Source organism: Marmota flaviventris, chromosome 6 (assembly GCF_047511675.1).
Source record: "Marmota flaviventris isolate mMarFla1 chromosome 6, mMarFla1.hap1, whole genome shotgun sequence".
Taxonomy (NCBI): Eukaryota; Metazoa; Chordata; class Mammalia; order Rodentia; family Sciuridae; genus Marmota; species Marmota flaviventris.
In genome coordinates this window covers 9,417,897-9,432,090 of record NC_092503.1, presented here as the reverse complement: position 1 = coordinate 9,432,090, position 14,194 = coordinate 9,417,897, and the positions used below count along the sequence as shown (strand labels likewise).

Genomic DNA, 14,194 nt, shown 5'->3' with positions numbered 1-14,194 from the left:
AGAAAAGCAATTTTCTACTTCAAACCTTGAAAAAACATGTAACTAAATTTGAGTGTAATTAACATTCAAATTAGAACTTTTAAACTTCATTCATGCATTTCTCTCCCTTAATTCTACCTGGTCCTTGGGATGCCCTTGAGGAAGGGAGCTGGAACTGCCCCTTCTCCATCTCCCAACCCAGCTGAGCCAGGCTCCCCAGAGCCCAAACCCCTGCCTAGGAAATGCAGAACTCTGGCTCCGGGCCACCTGTGCTGACCTCAGGATGTGACTTGCACCCATCTGTGGATCTGACTCTTGAGGGCCCAAGTCAGGGCCTAACTGCTGGGAGCTTCCGATTCTTACCGTTTTTTTTCCAAATATTTCATTTCTCTCTCTGACAGCCTTCAAACTGCCTCTTGCAAATACTTTTCTCTCCACATTTCAGTGGACTTTTCTCTCCTATCCAATTTGAATCATTCTCATTTCTCTTTATTTTAAGGCCTCTTTTTTCATATTCAATCTCACCCAGAAATTAAATCCTCCTTTAGTCAAAGGAGCAATGAAGCAACTCAGCTCAGGGTCCCAGAGCTGGCTTAGCAGGTGGGGTTATTGTCCACTGAAAGGAGATGCTGTTGCTAACAGGTTGCAGTGGCTGGAAGCTGTCCTTAGTCCCTAGCAAAACGGAGGCCAGCAACATAGCAGAGTGCCTCCTTTTCCTGAACTATGTCCCCACTATCCATTGTTGTGGAAACGTCCTTCCATGCTTGGGATCCAGGGGCAGGTGACTCGGTTCCCCTCCAGCCTCTGAGTCCCTCTGTGGCACCCACAAAGCTTTGAAGAAAACCACCTGTGCCTCCTACGTTCTCCAGGAGCCAGTTCACACTAACAGCTGTCCACCTGCTCTCTAAGGCTCTGGTGTACATCTCCCACCCCTCAGCCTTCTCTGAGCATCTTCAGATGACAAGGGCCCCTGCCTGCCTTCCCTGTAGTTGGCATGCCCAAGCCCTCCCCGCACTGTCTGAGGCCTCCACCTGGCCCCCAGCAGTAGTGGTCACTCGTAAATCTACTAGCGGCCATGAAAGTCATCTCTTTCTTGATGTGTATATATTGAGCGCTTGTTGTATACCAGAGCTATTAAAATGGCTAGCTATGATTCCTGCCTTAGGGGTATCTGGGGAAAGAGGAAAACAAGTCCTCGGGGCATTGCAGGCTGCTCTGTGCTACCAGAGGAACAGCAGGACACCCCATCTAGCTGGCCGCACTCCACCCCAGGATCCAGTCAGCTGCCCTCCTGTAGGGAAGAGATCCTCGTTCTTTTTAAAAGAATCCTGCAGGGCTGTTGCAGAGTGGAGACTACTGTGTCCTGGAAGGATACAGGCTTCAGAATCAAACCATGGGGCCACAACCCCAAGGGGGTCCTTTAAAGACACTCCATCACACCCACACCCACCCTGCCACCTTTGGTACACAGGACCCCTTTCCATTTCCCCACACTGACCCCCCAGGGCAGCTTTTAGGAACTGCTCGGCTGTGTGGTTGCATGCAACAGGGCTGGCCACTTGTCAGGGTCCCCTCTCCTCCAAATGTCTGCCCTGGCCCTGCCAGCCAATTGCTTGGGTCCCTGGGAGCTATGTCAGGCATCAGCCATGGCCACTTGCTCAGCTGTTGCCCAATTCTGGCCTGGAAACCGAGCAACCCAACCCTCATGGCTCAGAACTGCCCTGGAAATTCTTGGACTTCCTGCCAATCCTCCGAGCGTATTCAGGGCAGAGGGGAGGCCTCCCACCACAGGATAGGGCCATCCCCGAGAGGCCTCCACCACGGGGCTCCCACCCTGCTCCCTCGACCCCCATCATGCTTCCCGGCCCTTTTTTCCTTGACCCATAAAAGGAGAACATTTTATGTGCTGCCAACAGTGGTGAGGGTAAGGGCTGGTTCTGAAGGTGAGCTGGGTTTGTTAGCTCTTTCCTCGCACCTGAGGAATCTTTTGGAGGCTGAAAATAGTGTCCTCAACAAATAGGATCAGAAACTCTTAGGAGTCATGGAGTCTTGTGTTGCTATTTTTTTCTTCTTAGTTTCCTGGCACCTGATAATGGTGCTAGGCACCTGGGAAATAATAAAGTCAGGGTGGCATTTACTGGCCAATGGTTCAGACTGACATATGGAGTAGGCCCCCATCCCAGCTTTGGGACTCCTTACCTGTGTGACTTGGGACAACCTACTTATTCGTGTGCATGTCCTTCTGGAAATATGTAGGCTGATTCAGTCATTGGACAAAGATCTGTTAGACCTAAAGCCTAATCAATATTTCAGCTTATGAAAATGAGTAAAAATAACATAATTTCAGATAAAGGTGGGGTGGAGCCCACAGGACCTGCTCATGAGTTGGATGTGGGGCAGAGAAGGAACACCTGGGGTTCTGGGTTGAGCACCTGTGGATGTGGGTATGAGAGGCTCATGTTTGGGGAAGGATGACAGGAAAAATATCTCTGGGACAAAGCCAGTCTGAGATGCCAGTAGACCTTCAACAGGAGTCTGCCACTAAAGGTGAGAGACAGCATTTTGGAGTCTTGGGGTAGAGTTGGCATTTGAACCTTGGGGTGAAAGATTCTCCAACGACAGAGAGTCATGGAGAATAGCAGAGGTGCAAGCTGAGCCCTGGAGCAGCCGTGTGCCCAGCGTGGGCAGAGAGCATGGTCCCATGCAGGACTGAGGGGGAGGCACCCCTGGAGCCCTTCCTCCTACCCTGGGTCCCACACTGGCCAGGTCCACAGAGGACCCCAGAGTTCTCAGAACCACTGACCACCATGAGCTCAACAAACACAATGGTGGCCAAGAAAAACAGTCGAAAGAATTGCTCAGTGCGCCTGCAGTTTTAGTGGGGCTTTGTCAGCCAAGGAAAAGTTTTCTTGCTGGGAAAACAAAACAAAACAAAACAAAAAATCCACGTGGGAAAGGCTTCCGGGCCAGGGTCATTGGAAAGCCTGGTGTCCATAGCCACCTCGAAGTCTCTTAGGCCAGGCCAGGCCATGCAGCAACACACCTCAGCTAGTATTAAACTTTCTGAGCTAAAAATCCAAGGCCCGCCCTGCGGAAACAGGCCCTGTACCTGCAAGACCTTTCCACTCGATGGGTTCCCAGGAGCTGAGGATGTCTCCCAGCCCTGCTGCTCTGCTGAGCAAAGATTTTCCTGTAGCTGAGAGGCTCTTTGCACAGGGGCTCAGAGTGCAGCCTGCACCATTGGAGTCAGACTTGAACTTGGTGTGTGCTTTCCTGCCCCTGGCCTCTACTCTCTCGTTCCTGTTTCCTACAGTCAGATTTGAAGAAAAGTGGTTTCTCAAAGCAGTAGCCTCAAAGCCAGGGAAAGCCCACTGACTGATATTTTTTCCCCTCTGTCCTCCTGGTAGACCTCTCATTGTACAGACTGTAGATCAGTGACTTGGGGAAGTGAGGTTTGTTTGTTTACAATTTAAAGACTATTTTTTTTTTTAGTGAAATTTTAGGTTCACAGCAAAATTGAGAGGGAGGTACAGTGTTCCAGCCTTCCTGCACCCCACCTGCACAACATCCCTATCCCCAACCAGGGTGGAGACATTCGTTCAACTGATAGACCTACAGTGACACATTGTAATCACCCTAAATCCATAGTTGACATTAGGGCTTGATCTTGGCCTTGTACATTCTGTGGCTTTGGACAAACATACAATAAAGTGCCTCTGTCATTATCCAGAGTGTTTTCCCTGCCCTAGCCATTCTCTGTGCTCTGTCTATTGTCCTACCTTCTCACCCTAATGGGGCTGTCTGAATGTAGAACTTAGCTCTTCCAGGATATGGGGCTGTGGCTATGTCAACTGTAACTCACATGAAGGCACCAATAGAAATTGCTTTTGTTATATATCAGCATTTTATAGGCCATAAGGTTGTCACCAAGCTAATGACAAAATTTGTCATGTCCCTGGCATGAATGGCAATTTCTTCTTAATGCCACTTGCAGACCATGGTGATTCCCTTGCAGTTCCTGTGCCACCTCCATCCAGGTGTCCTCAGGCCCCTTTCAAGAAACAGGCATTTGACCTCATGTAGGAGATGAGTGGTTTGTGACACATGCTCAGAGGGTTGGGGAACTGACCACCTCCCCCAACTCTGTAATGCTATATTTACAATGTCACACGGAGAGCCTTTTCTGTGTGCTTTTAAAGCAAACATAGATAGATGAAATATGAACACTGGTAAGTTTAGGAGAGAGTCTTTGCACAAAGCTAAGTTGCATGCTGAGCATTTTTCTCTGGGGCCAGCAGCAGCCTGATGTGAGTGGGTGTGTGAGAATCACACGGAGCAGTGGATGTCAGTAATCTGCTGAGCAGTCAAGAGAAGCACTGTGCCGTCACTTGCAAAGGAAAGAACAAATCACAGATGCACTACAGACTGTGGGATGCTCCCCAGATGGGAGGCCTGGCTGTGCCCCTGGGGTACCGTGGGGTCCTGACAGGTGGAAGTGCAAACGCAGCGTTGTCACAACAAATGCTAGAAATATACACAACACCAGAGGCCACACACGTAGTGGGAGACCTGGACTCAAGCTCTAGCCTCACTGCCTCTGAGCTGGCTGGCCCCTTGCAAGAAAGTCTCCCATCTCCCTGAGCCTCGGTTCACTCATCTGAAAACAGGGCAGGTTTTCACTTTCCTTATAGGAATGTTTTAGAATGTGTTCACGAATGTGATGAGTGTGTGTGCAACACTAACTGGGACGGGAGAACTGAGGAGTGTCCCTCTGTCTTGTTCCAGCCCTTGGTGGCCTCTCTCTGTGACCACTAACTGCACCAGGTGGTCACCCAATTCCACATCTGGCCCCCACCCACCCAGCCTAGCCCAACCTCTGCCATCGAGTGGCCTTGGCAACATCTTCAGGGAAGATTGTTCTGTGAATTCAGAGTTGTCTTTTAGAAAGAGGGAATTCTTTAGTTTTCCAACAAGAATTTGTACTTTTTTTTTTTTTTTTTCGCAGTACTGGGGACTGAACCCAGGGCATTGCACGTGCTGGCCAGCGCTCGACCACCGAGCTCCACCTCAGCCCTGTACTCCCTGTTTCTTTCTGTGTACACTTAGTTTTTTGAAACAGCTGAATTCTGTTGGAAGAATAATTATGTTCCTGAAATGTCTCGATGTTAATAAGCATCTCTCTGAGTGGTTATTTTGGAAAAATGTAGTATGATATTTTTATATGATCAGGGTATGGGGGAGGGGCTCCCTCCAGTAAAAAGACATTTTATTAATTGATTTCCACTCTTTTTCTTCTGCCTCTCATTTCAGAACGGTTTGATCACCACTGTCCCTGGGTAGGCAACTGTGTGGGGAAAAGAAACTACAGATTTTTTTATATGTTTATTTTATCCCTGTCTTTTCTGACAGTCTTTATATTTGCATTCGTTATCACCCACGTCATTCTTCGTAAGTATGCTGACGAAATCAGATTACGTATGTAACCATTTGCCTGACTTTGGTTTCCTGATTTGATTTTGATTTGATACTTTGATCATTTCGGGCTCTCTCTTCCTTCTCTTTCCCCTCTCCCCCTCCTCACTTCTCGCCTGCCCCCCTTTCCGTTTATTACTCCTCCATCCCTCCTCATCCCTCCCTCTTCCCCCACCCCATCCTTCCAACGGCAGTTTCCTGGGTCACACCCGGACCAGGTGTTGCTTCCACCAACAAGACTGTTTCCGATACACCTGTCCCCTTTCCAACCTCAAAGACTTCTGCTAAGGGATCCTCTAAAAGATTTATCCCCACATTTTGCACAAAGGACACTGGGCCACAGTGACACATTAAATAGCAGAACCCAGCTCCTTAACACAGGAAGCACCTGCCCCAGGAAACACGTCTGGGTTTCCTTGTGCACATACCTGGGTATGTTAAAAGTACACATTTAATGATATACTCAGTTGTCCACTAGAATATGAGCAAACTACCCCCCGGCATATAGAGAAAGCAACTTTATTAAAGGTTAAGACTTCAGGGCTGGGGCTCAGCGGTGGAGCGCTCGCCTAGTGCGTGTAAGGCCCTGGGTTCGATCCTCAGCACCATCTAAAAAATAAATAAATAAAAAATAAAATAAAGGTATTGTGTCCAATTAAAAAATAAATATTAAAAAAAATTAGACTTGGATGAATAATGATCTTAATATATTTGCCTAAGCAAATGGAATTTTTTGTTCTCTATTCCAAAAGTCGTAACTTTGAGTTTCTTCGTCTCCTGATCATTAACTTTCCTACAACAGGCAGTGATGAGAAGAAGGAAGTTAATTGGCTTTGAACTAGAAATTCAAACCTTTAAACTTCAATTACAGTACTGACAGCAACATTGAAGACCATCCATGACTCTCATCCACATCCCTGAAGTACAGCCACCCACTAGCAAGTGCATGGCCTCCCTCTAGCATGTTTCCAGCAGCGTCTGGACACAGCCTCACCTTCTGCCTGCTTCAGTGCGGACACACAGATTGAGCATGTGGGGTCTCAGCTGGGGTGCACTTCCCTCCCTTATTTTTGGGTGGGGTCCATGTGCAACGGGGGAAGTGTAGGTACAGAACAATTTGCATTACCTCTTGTGAGCATTAGTCCAGTGTGGACACTAAACAGAGTATCCAAATTCTCACAGATATTTTATATCCTCATTCCCATTCTTTCTATGCTCCTTTTGTCTGAATATGACACAAGTTTGTGCCCTTGAAGGGCTTGCAGGAGACAGTGTTCATCAGTCTTCTTGCACACCAGCTGAGCTGGTTCCTTGGAGGCTCTGCAGAGGCCCCCATCTCTACAATTTCAGAGGCCCAATCCAGCAAAACTGAATCAGCATCTGATCTTGTGGTTCATAGACTAAAGAAGCAGAGAAAAAATGTAGAATATCATATTATCTTCAAAGAAGCAATTGTTGACACAAGCAGAGATAAATCAGTGCTAACTCCAGCATACACGTGTAGTGTTTGAACCTTACATTTTGTATCATCTTTGACAACTTCAAGATGCTTTCATATACAATATGAAATTGTGCTTGTGGCCTTGCCTCTGCATTCTGGATATAAGGGCCAGTTTCACTTGCTCACTCGTGAATTCCAGGAACACACACACACACACACATGGGCATGATTGCACACTTACACAGTCTCTCACACACTTACACTTTCACCTGCCCTTACACTGATCTACCCTCACTCTCTCATACCTATACCCCTCACCCAGGGTCACACACATCTCACATGCACTCCCTTACACACTCACACTCACATACAGTGAAGTCCACTGCTAGCCCCCATGGCTGGGCTGGGATGTGCATATCTCTTTCCCCTTTGCTAAAGCGTCACTCACTCTGGCTCCAGAAAACTGGAGTTGATGGAGGCTTATGCTGAAGTATTGTTAATCTAATCGACAAAACACTAAGAATTTATCTGCCTGCAAGATATATTTTGTACAGCAAATAAAGCTTTTTTTCCCCCTGTTTGTCTCCCCCAAACAATCCCCATGAAACAACCTGCCACCCTGTTTGGCTTGGCACGTGATGTTTTCAAGGGCAAAGCGCTTGCGTGGTCTTTATGTGCCCCTAAGACTCAGGTGACATAGGCAGGGCAGAGAGCTGCCTGAGGGCGCTGGGAGCATGGCCCGGGTGCTGACCTGGGGAGAGAACTCCTGGTCTCCGGTGCTCCTGGAAGCCACAGTCTGGATTTCTGTGAGGGTAGGAGATTTGAGGCAGGGGATACAACGTGAGTTTAGTAGAGAAAAATAATAATTTCCCATTGTTTTGCCTCCAGATTGTGCCTGCCCACCACCTGCAGCATGCCCGCTTGCCAGGTGCGCCTTGCTGGCCTCGGGGATGCGGGAAGAAGCTTAATGCACCTGCCTTCCCTTCCCCATCACTCCTGAGGCAGCCCCTTCCACATCCCTTCCCACCACGCTGTACTTCTCTGAGCCTTAGTGATGGGCGGTAGGTCCTGAGGGAGCAGAGGTTCAGGGAAGAATATGGAGCAAGCCCCTCCTCACCACCCCATAGTGGGATGTTCTTCCTGGGGCCCTGTCACTCACTCACCCTGCCCTGCAGACAGTGAAACAGCGCTGTCTTACCATTCTGCACATTTTGTTGCTGCATGTGGACCAGACTGCATCTGCTGAAGCACAGGACCCTCATCCAGCAAAGAGGGACCAGGCATCATCATCATCCAAGAGGGGACTGTCAAGAATTCCCCCAAATAGGCTTTTATTTTTAAAAGTTTGGTTCAATACCTAACAACAAAAAAATGCTTCTCATCAAATGCCTGTTTGTTCAAGCTCCTAATGTTTCCTTGCACAGACAAGCTCTTGTGGAAATGTCATTAACACAAAAGTATCCATTATACACTGCAACTTTATGACTTTGTTTACTCTGGGTGTGGAGGCGGGGGAGCTGTGTCACAGGTGGTCAAGTCTATAGGACTTCCAGGGTCAAAAGTTAACAAATTTGGGGAAACAGAGGAGAAAAAAAAATAGCATGCAGTATTCTGTTTTGCTGTTAAAATGGAGGAAACAACGAGTAATCAGAACTGTAATTTATGGGCAAGTGTGCAGACATCCATCTGCTTTTATTGAAACAATATCCTGCAGATGTTGAGTCTAATTGTGAATCTGCCATTTTCTTGTTGAATAACTTTAGTGGAATCTCCATTTCGGATCAGTAAACTGGGTGCCGTAGCACTTACAAAATATAATTATTTAATTGATCTTTAGACACCTATAATTTTTATGTAGATGAGGGCTTGCAGCATGAGACTGCTCATTCTGGAGGTAAGTGTCTGAATACTAAATGTTGGTTTCATTCCCGCAGGTTCCCAGCAAACAGGATTCCTCAATGCCCTTAAGGACAGTCCTGCAAGATATCCTTTCTGGTGGCTCTGATGGTGCAGTGCTGATATGTTCATGTTTCACTGAATCCACACTCCTACCTCCTCATCTTTGGCCTTGGCTCTTCTTCCCATAAATCTTACTCTTTTTTGTTCTGTAAAGCAGCCAGGAACTCCCTAAGAGTCACTTGCATGATAAATAGCATCTGAACCCTTGAATCTCTTAGCAACTCATCCAGCGTCTAAATTGAAGTGCTTTTCAGTGTGAAAGCCAAGTACCGACTCTTGCCCACCTCCAAAAGCCAGCACTGATTTGTGTCAAGTCAGGTTGGGCTGGAAAGAAGTAGGGCTATGAACTCCTCCTGAGCTGGTTTTAATGGACAGGTGATCCCTAGGAACACCCGGTGAGGGTCTGCTGCGAGGTGTTGCAGTAGCCATCTGAGACCCCGCACGCTCTCTGGACAGATGGTGTTGGGAGGTCAGTGTGACATTCTTTGGGAAGTGAAGATGATGACCTGATAGTTTCTAGAAACAGAACTCCCTTTCACAACCCCCAAGGGACTGAGAATGGTCAATCTCAAGTCATTTACATCAACGAGGACCATTTCCCATCCTCCCAAATAGGAAATATGGACACATACCACAATATTTTGAATTTTGAAAGAAAAACATCCACCCATTGAGTGCTGGCTTGGGCTTCCATCTGGATAGCCCCAGGTTGACACTGGTGTGGAGATGGTCAGTTGGACCCCTGACCTGTTTCCCTGGACCCAGCTCTTTCTTCATGTAACTGGGTAAACTGTACTTGGATTCCTCATTACTCTCACGTGTGGCATTCATTTTGTCTTAGAGAATCCTATCACCTGTTCATATCAGGTACTTTTCTCTGCTGGGAGTTGAACCCAGGGCCTTGCACTGCTAGGCAAGTGCTCCACCCCTGGGTTACATCCCCAGCCCCTTATCATGTGCTTCTTAAAGTGGTCCATGTCCCTTAAAGTAAAGTGATGGTGGTGGTACTTGGATCTGAAAAGTATCTTTCTGGCACCTCTGTGTTTCTGTGCCCCGTAGGATGTTGGTTACAAGTCCAGTTTCTATAGTCAACTAATACCTTTTTAATGCACTTATATTATGGAAGGGGACTAGGGACAGACAATGTACAAAGGGGACCTGGAGGATAAATGCCATAGATGTGGCCTGCCTTGTTAATGATGTGGGAAGCTGGAGTTTGCTAGAAGTTGGCTAGAAGAAAAGGTAGCCCAGGGAGTGCCTAAAAGCTCATCAGTGTGAGTAAGAACAAATCCAATGAGAAACATCATCCTACCCAGGGTGACCATCTTCCTACCACATTACCTCCCTGGACCCTCCTATTTCCAGGGTCGAAAAGCCTCCTTTGCTGAAAGAAGACAGGCTCATCTCTCAGGGAATCAGTGGCATCACGAACCCTGGTCATTGAGGCATGATGGATGAGGCTGACTGCGACATCACACCTCCACAAAATCTGTCCTTTTGACTGACAGCAGTGCTGCTCACACAGCTGGTCTCCTCTGGAGCAGAGATCTGTGAAGTCCTGAGCTCTTAACATTAGAGGAGTTTGCTAGGCGACATTGCCTGAGCACAGGACTGCAGTCTAATACCACCTTCCCAAGTGCACAGTGCTCTCGGGCAAGAAAGTAACCTGTGTTTTCACGCTTTCAGTGGCCTCACACCTGATCTCCTGACCATGGTATAAAAATATTGTCCTGAGAAATCAGAGCACAGGCAAAGGCCTCTCATATCCAAGTAAAAACAATGTTGTTGAGGAAGTGACAGAGAATAGAAATGGCTAATTAACAACCAACCAAGCCACCTTCTCAGAAGTATCCATGTAAATGACGTGCACCTTGATCAACTACCAGCGCCTTGCAGCCCTTGGAAAACCCGGCAGGACTGAAGGATAAGAACCTGCCTGCCATTACAATAGGGAAGTCTAGCAGGGTGGTGTGTCCAACCTGCAGTGTGGCCAGCTGGGAGGCTGGGAGGTGGGAGATCCCAGGAGCAGGCCCTTCCCCGTCTGGGCCCACAGCCCTGCTGGAGGTGCAGGAGGAGCCGAAGACCCTGGCTGCTGGGAGGGAGCACTCCCAGCCCCAGCCCTGGCCTGCTGAGCCTCCCTGTCTCCCTTCTCCTCTTTCCTCCCCACCTTCCATTGCCTGCCCATGGACTCCCCTTTGGTCTTTGCATCCAAGAAGCTGAAGCCTTGGGGAGGGGGCCTCTCAGGGCCAGTGGGCAGTGGGGTGCTGCTGGCCTTCCCCAGGGAAAGAGATGAAAGGAGAATCTTCTCCAAAAACATGGGAGGGGCCCTCAGTCTACCCAGCCAAACCGTTTGAGATCCAGTTGGCAGCTCTTTCCTACAAATCCCTTTCCTGAACGCGGCCAGACCTGCAGTGACAAGGTCTAGAACAGCCCGCCCTGGCCTTGGGAGCACGGTCAGTCCAAAGGGCAGAGGGGGCGGGGGCGGGGGATGAGCCAGATCACAAACATGCTGGCTCCTTCTCCTCCTCAAACTCCTGCTGATGCCCGGGTCGGGGCTGTAAGGGCACGTCTTAAAGCACACTGAGTTTTAGGCACCATAAAAAGACACAGATTGCACTTGGCATGGGAGTCAGGAGAAGCTGCACGTGCTACACAGAAAGGCGGAGGCTGAGGGCGTCTGAGCAGGTTTTGGAAATGGAGAGTGGGGGGTTCTAGCAGGGGCCTGGGGGAGGGGCACCGAGGAGCCTGAGCCAGGCCTGGAGGCAGATGCAAGGGTGTGTTGGGGTAGATCCCAAGCCTGGCATTGGGTCCGCTCTCCCAAGGACCCACAGAGTGCCCAGCAGGTTGTTGGGCATCTGGAAGTGCAGGGCGCCCAGCCCGCCTTTGCTCACACTCAGGTCCTGGGGAAACAGGGAGGCACTGTGACAGCTAAGTCCTGGTGGGGCGGAGGGTGTGTGACAGCGTGAAGCCTGAAGGCAGTGGGGTCCTTTCACCCGCTGAATGCTGGGGAACCAGGCATAATTTCGGAGTGCGTGGCATCATCAGAGCTGGCTTGTCATTTTATTTCTCAAGAATATTCATCTTACAGCAGGGAGCATGACAGAGTGAAGTGGTGAGTGGAATAATGTGCACAGGAAAGACCCCCAGATGGAAATCAGTGACGAGGGGACACTCAGTGGGAATCAGCAGGGCAGTGTGGACATGGGAGCCTTGTCGTGGGAGGGGTGAGGGCCAGGAGGAGACAAAGCTGATCCTGAGGGTCCTTCTCAGGGTGCCCTGGAGAAAGAGGGTCACAGTAGAAGGGGAGAGCTAGCACTGGATTGGGAGAAGCCACGAGTTCTGAGATATGTGTAAGAAGAACGTTGAAGATCACACAGGTGGCCCTCCACATCGGCTCACAGCGACTTTAGGGTCCTCGGTAGCTCCTGCCTGTAAAATGGAGGGAGGGAAAAGATAAGTGCCTGAGAAGGTCCCAACATCTTAGGAAACTACCAGTCAGGCCGGCTGGGAGCCACGTGGTAACACCTGCTCACACACGGTGACATCTGCTTGCAGACTCCCCAGGCCCTCAGAGGAAGAAGCCTCAGAACTCGAGCCAGGAGAGCCAGGGGTCCCTGGGCATCCTCCAGGAAGACCCCAGAGAGGGGAACCCTGCCATCCACAATCACAGCAGTGTAGCCTGACATTATGGCCCCACTAAAGGGATTGTGGTCACTTTTAATCATGACTTACTGTCCAGTTCTCCCCAGATGACAGGATTTTCTGTGGCTGATAAATCAAATGGTAATTGATTCTGCATCTGTGGAAGCTTTCCACAGAAAGCCTTCTGGTCCCTAATCTGCACTCACTGGGACACTTCCCCATCTGGAGGGCACCATGGCCTCATGGGCATTGTCCGTTTTTATTGTCCATTTTAATGGAATTTAATGGCGGGCTCAGAGCTGGCCCAAGTGCATCACGTGGCACCTTCCCTGGCCTGTCCATCCTGATAGCTGTTGACATTCAGAGGGACCCCAGAAAATGGAAGAACTGTGCTCCTGCTCACTGCAACACCCGGGCACCAGTGAATGTTCCACAGGGACCAAAGCCACAACCTGGTTCTCCTAACTCCAGCCTTGCTCCCCGCAGGGAATGAGATGCTCCCCTCTCCCACAACCAGTCAGATTGGGGGAGTTTCATGAAGAATAAGCGTCAGATTGTATCTCATAAGATTCCAAAGTGGGGGAGGTTGCTCAGTTTTTAAAATCACCCCAGTGAAACATGAGTGCTTTCTGATTGTAAAAATGTTTCTAATAGCCAGGAAAATAAGAGTGAAAAAGGAAATGTTGACCCTTGCTCCATTCGTTGGTAGGAAGCCTGGCCAGTTTCTGTATGTCCTTCCAAAGTCTCCACAGAGCTGGACACACACATGTGCTTTCATATACCTGTATCTGACCAGGGGATTGTTAGTACCTGAAAAGGGTCCCACCGTTTGCCTTGTTTTATAATCTGATTAATTATTTCCTGGAGATATTTCTGCATTAATATATAAATCTACTTCATTCTTTTTTGCACTGCTTTATAAAATTCCAAGTGTACATAGGATAGTTCATTCTTCGATAGATGGATAATTAGATCTCTTAGTTTTTTAACTGGTCAAAAAAAAATGAGATAGTGAGTTTTCTTCTATGTGGATCTTTGTGCACAAGGTTGGCATTCATCTGGGATTGATAACTAGTTGTGGAATCTCTGAGTTGAAAGTTAAGCACATTGTAAATGTTGGTAGACCTGACAAAGCAAACGGTCCTCTAAAGAGATTGCACCAACTTATCACCCCCACCCCTAACAGCCTCGACAGCACTTGGTATCAGTCTTGGCATTTTTGCTAATTTGAAGGGGAGAAAAATATCTCATTGTTCTAATTTCTATTTTCTGTATGATAATCATGTTACACATGTTGGTTTTTTCTCTCTTATCACAAGGTACCAACTCATACCCGTGGTCCATTTTCTTCATGGGGTTATTGTTTCTTTTCTGTTTACACATAGGAGTTCTTTATGTATTCTCAACAATAATAACCTCTTAAATCTCTTAAATATCTTCTGCCAATTTGTGCCTCCTAGTCTGTTACTTACCTTTTAGTTTTACCTTTTTATGAAACAATGTTTATTCAGGAACTCAGTCTACAAATCTTACACTAGCTGGCTCCTAGATTTTGCCTATCAAATTTACCCCCAAATTTATTTCCTTTATTTCCATCTAATATCTTTATATGCTGTTTATGTTAAACACAGTAATTTGTCAGTTATATAATTTTTTCCCTGTGATGTGAGCTGAAATCCTTTATCTCTCCCAAGTGTTTAG

The 14,194-nt window shown here is 48.1% G+C and overlaps 1 protein-coding gene across 3 annotated transcripts in view; it reads left to right on the top strand.

Moving 5' to 3' along the window:
* Positions 1-14,194, top strand: part of Zdhhc14 (zinc finger DHHC-type palmitoyltransferase 14) — a 256,755-nt gene that overhangs the window by 216,680 nt on the left and 25,881 nt on the right. For 2 of the 3 annotated variants that reach the window (XM_027939537.3, XM_027939536.2), the window contains exons 4-5: positions 5,290-5,427; positions 8,827-8,875. In XM_027939537.3, the coding sequence (XP_027795338.2) occupies positions 5,290-5,427; positions 8,827-8,875 (187 nt within the window). The remainder of the gene's footprint in view (positions 1-5,289; positions 5,428-8,826; positions 8,876-14,194) is intronic. The other variant, XM_027939538.2, reaches the window with a different exon arrangement.